Genomic DNA, 4,709 nt, shown 5'->3' with positions numbered 1-4,709 from the left:
AAAAAAAAAAAAAAAGACGAGAGAGAGAGATGGAGAGAGAAAAAGCCGTCATCTGATCTCTTCAAAAACGCATCGTATTCTCTCACATTTTTGCATCACATTCGTTTCTTGAATCCCCTCTTCCAGAGAGAGAGAGAGAGAAAGAGAGTGAGAGAGAGGAAGAGAGAGAGAGAGAATGTTCCATGCTAAGAAACCTTCAAGTATGAATGGTTCATATGAGAACAGAGCTATGTGCGTTCAAGGCGATTCAGGCCTCGTCCTCACCACCGATCCTAAACCGCGTCTGCGTTGGACCGTCGAACTCCACGAGCGTTTCGTCGACGCCGTCGCTCAGCTCGGCGGCCCCGACAGTAAGCACACACATATATTTCATCCATCCGTTTGACCAAATTATATAGAAGTGTGTTTTTCAAAGTTTTTGATCATTTTTGTTTGCAGAAGCAACTCCAAAGACGATTATGAGAGTTATGGGTGTGAAGGGTCTTACTCTTTACCACCTAAAGAGCCATCTTCAGGTATGTACACAAATATAAATTAGGGTTTTTTTTTTCTTCCCTTGCTTTAAATTTTCTCTTCTCTTTATCTTTTCTATTCTTTTTCACTTAATATTATAATATAGGTATAACAACTTAGTATTTGGATCTATGGGTGCAGAAATTTAGGCTTGGAAAGCAGCCGCACAAGGAGTACGGAGATCACTCCACAAAGGAAGGTTCAAGAGGTGACCACTCCAATATCTTCCTTTCTCTATCAAATTAGGGTTTTTTTTTCTAAGTAATCAATGATATATGTATATATATGTCCTTTCATCCGTCTTCTTCTAAAATTTTGTTTATTTTACGGTGTAGCTTCTGCCATGGATATTCAGCGCAACGTAGCTTCTTCTTCCGGCATGATGAGTCGCAACATGAATGAGTATGTGTTTCAAATTTCGTTTATTTCTCAACTGTCATTTTCTATATACACATGAGCAACAACTCACACCAGGTTGATTTGATCAGGATGCAAATGGAAGTGCAAAGAAGGTTGCACGAACAGCTAGAGGTAATTAATTAACATATATATATTCTATGATAACTTAACTCTTACAAAATCAATTTCTATCCATAATTATAATTAAATGTTGCATTTTAATATGTTTAGGTGCAGAGACATCTGCAGCTGAGGATTGAAGCACAGGGAAAGTACATGCAATCTATATTGGAGAGGGCTTGCCAAACCCTAGCCGGTGAGAACATGGCAGCCGCCACTGCAGCAGCCGCCGTCGGAGGAGGATACAAAAGTAACTTAGGAAGTTCGAGTCTTTCAGCAGCGGTAGGCCCACCTCCTCACCCTCTTAGTTTCCCGCCGTTTCAAGACCTAAACATCTATGGGAACACAACCGACCAAGTCCTCGACCATCATAACTTCCATCATCAAAACATAGAGAACCATTTCACGGCCAACAATACTGCAGACACCAACATTTACTTGGGGAAAAAGCGACCTAACCCTAACTTTGGTAGCGATGTAAGGAAAGGACTAATGATGTGGTCTGATCAAGATCACGATCTTGCCGCTAACCAACCAATCGATGATGAGCATCGAATTCAGATACAGATGGCTACACATGTATCCACCGATTTGGATTCTTTGTCGGAGATCTACGAAAGGAAATCAGGTCTATCAGGTGATGAAGGGAATAATGGTGGGAAGTTAATGGAAAGGCCATCACCTCGAAGATCACCATTGAGCCCTATGATGAACCCTAATGGTGGATTAATACAAGGAAGAAACTCGCCATTTGGCTGATACAATAATTAATTTTATTATCTGTGATGCATGGGTACGTAAGAACGAGATATATATTTTGTCATTGTGAGTTTGAAGTAGGGGTTTAGAGATGAGACAAAACAAAACAAAAAAAAACAAAACTATAAACTTTGTTATGTTTATGGGATTAGTTTTGCTCGTGTTTTAATCTGTACGGGAACTATTTATTATTGTTGTTACAATATTTAGGATCTATATATTTTGTACTTATTTCTTACTTATTTATATATAGTCGCGGTTTGATTATTGATCTTTACATTATTCTTACTCACAGGTCAGTACAATGGCCGAATGATTCTCTGATATTGTTATTCTTACCACTCTCGTAAATTTTTATTACCTTGTATAGTTAACTATTTTGATATTCTATGTTTGATAGCATCTTTTTTTTTTTTGCCTATTTTCTTATAAAATAAGAAGTTTTAATAATAAATCCGCAGTTTTATTTATGTACATACTTGTACGATACTCATATTTGACAGTTTGCCAATTAGAGGTATGCATATAAAATGTGAATGTGCGTACTAAAGTATATATCTGCATAGGGATATATGTTAAACCAGTATATGTGAAGTATATTACGTACATATAAGATGCCTTGACTAGTGTAAAAATTTCATGCATGAACGTAACTGTTTATAGGACAAATAATGGACATTTATGGGTAAGAGATTGATCATGTTTCAAGGCAAGTACGATATTTTAAAGCTTTTGAAGGGCCCTTTGCTTTTTCATGAGTTAGTTATTTCTATCTCAAGTTAGTTTGTACTTGATGCCTTATATATGATTACGCTAAAATGGGATATCTGCATCGGGAAACTAAATTTTCAAATCAAACTTAATTGGAAGAAAAAAAAAAGTGTATGGTAAAAAATTCATAAGTGAATAAGAAAAAGAAAGGACAGCGCAAGTTATATAATGATGATGATCCCCATCAAAGCAAAAGGTTTTTAGGGTTTTGGGAAAACCACATGCAAACAGCAAAAAAAGCTGTAAACTTTGATTCAAATGTATATATAGTCACTTGATTTTGTACGATACTATATATACATATATGTATGCATTTATAGCTGCATCAAAACTATATATACATGCAAGTGTATGTAGAGAATGATAGCTACAAGATCCTTTTCAAAAGAAAATAAAAGAAGTTGTCATAAGAGAAATTAACCGACACTGAGTATCTATCTTTCCTTCCGTATATGTCTTTGTTCTTTATTCTTTTATTTCTTTTCTGCTTCATATGACCACTAATTAATTAGGACATATATATTTATATACAAAAAAAAGAAAATTAATACACTGATTTATTCTAAATTGAATTCGCAGGAGCTTAATTATTTGAATTGTATAAAGTACTTGTCTGTCATGCATTGAGTTTATTTTAATTAAACAGCCTCTTGCATTTCTTTAAAAAAATAAAAATCAGAAGTTTTTTGCTTTGTTAACGACTGATTTAGTCATAACTTCGTACAAATTACGGCTTATCTATTTTTTTTATTGATCAACTTTGTTGGTTCGAGAGAGAGAGAGAAAATATAAAGATGATCCTGGTCATCACTGCAAGTTGGCAAGTAAAAGAGAAAGCTCTCTCAGTCTCTCTCACTCACTCTCACTCTCTCAAAAAGCTGAGAAAAACAAAAGGCAAAAAGAAGATTGAAGAAGAAGAAGGAGAAGCATAGAGATATAAACGCACTCCCATGTATGCACTTCTCGAGGAAGCTTCTCTTCTCCTTTTACGTACGCCCCCACACAAATTCCCTCTAATTACGTTCCTCTGTTTTTTTCTTCTATTTTATTAATTAAATACTTAGATTTGAACCCATTTTTAATTTAATTCATCCCTTTCATCCGAACTTTTACAATTTTACATTTCTTAGACCATTTCCATTGTATTTCTCTATTTTTTCTCTAAAATAGAGTAACTCAAAAATAGAGCACTGTTTTCCTCCAATGTATTACTCTATTTTCACCTCTATAATAGAGTTAGTGTAAAAAAATAGAGGTGAGAATAGAGTTGCTCTATATATAGAGCAATCCTATTATTTTCTCTATTTTAGAGTAAAATATAGAGTAGGGTTGGAGCAAATGTTGCTCTATAATAGAGATTTGACTCTAAAATAGAGTGGGGTTGGAGATGCCCTTATGGGTTTTACATATAAGATTTTATCTGTATTAATAGAAACATATATCTTACCCTCTGTAGTTCTTCTGGTCACATGATCCCTTCTGTGGTTTCCAGTACATTACATATATCGTTTGATTCATTTTTTATAATAAAATAAGATATAACTAAAATTAATTATACTAGTTAGGGATACAATAGAAATTAATATCATATACTTTACTAATGAATTAGTAGTAGAATCTTATAAAAGAAAGAGAAGGAATTAGTAGTAGTTATGGTTCAATAATCAATGTCTTTGTGAAGATGCATTATATACAAAGTGGATCTGAAATGACGATAATGATGCAGGTTTTGTGAATATTCATTCATTCACAATATAAAATCACACCAACCAGAAGTTAATTATTATAATCATTCAGTGCATTAATATAATTATATCCCATCTGAACATCTCATTCTGTTACCTTTTTTTTTGTCTCGCATTTCACATGCATAAACGTGCATGTGATCGTAGCTTTACTTGTATATCATTATTTTAAAATAGGCTAAGTAATAAAGTTAATGTTTGTACACATATCATATGGTAATTATTATGGTTATTAAGCAAACTAAAGTACGTATAATAAATAAATAAAAGTAATAAAGGTAACGGTCTTGGATGGTCTATGCACATTCTTCCATACAAATCCTCTGTAGGCACCTCATTACGATCTCGACCTTGGATTCCATTATCCTCCCTTACTTCTTCTGTTTTTCAAAAAAAAAAAAA

The 4,709-nt window shown here is 33.9% G+C and overlaps 1 protein-coding gene across 1 annotated transcript; it reads left to right on the top strand.

The window, feature by feature from the left end:
- Positions 176–2,058, top strand: LOC104714235 (myb family transcription factor APL-like). Its single transcript, XM_010431523.2, has 6 exons — positions 176–350; positions 439–515; positions 655–721; positions 849–915; positions 1,002–1,044; positions 1,144–2,058. Exons 1-6 carry the CDS (start codon positions 176–178, stop codon positions 1,789–1,791), a joined length of 1,077 nt encoding a protein of 358 aa, XP_010429825.1. The 3' UTR covers positions 1,792–2,058.

The sequence above is a fragment of the Camelina sativa genome, chromosome 9, assembly GCF_000633955.1.
Source record: "Camelina sativa cultivar DH55 chromosome 9, Cs, whole genome shotgun sequence".
In the NCBI taxonomy this organism is placed as follows: domain Eukaryota; kingdom Viridiplantae; phylum Streptophyta; class Magnoliopsida; order Brassicales; family Brassicaceae; genus Camelina; species Camelina sativa.
Note: the sequence above shows the minus strand (reverse complement) of the source record. Positions and strands in the feature narration are given on the sequence as shown.

What these genes read in the sequence shown, in the direction of transcription:
- LOC104714235 (XM_010431523.2), top strand. Translation starts at nt 176, where the DNA reads ATGTTCCATGCTAAGAAACCTTCAAGTATGAATGGTTCATATGAGAAC. An exon ending in CACAAAGGAAGGTTCAAGAG is followed by an intron (nt 722 to 848) that starts GTGACCACTCCA and finishes TTTACGGTGTAG; the next exon opens with CTTCTGCCATGGATATTCAG. An exon ending in GGTTGCACGAACAGCTAGAG is followed by an intron (nt 1,045 to 1,143) that starts GTAATTAATTAA and finishes TAATATGTTTAG; the next exon opens with GTGCAGAGACATCTGCAGCT.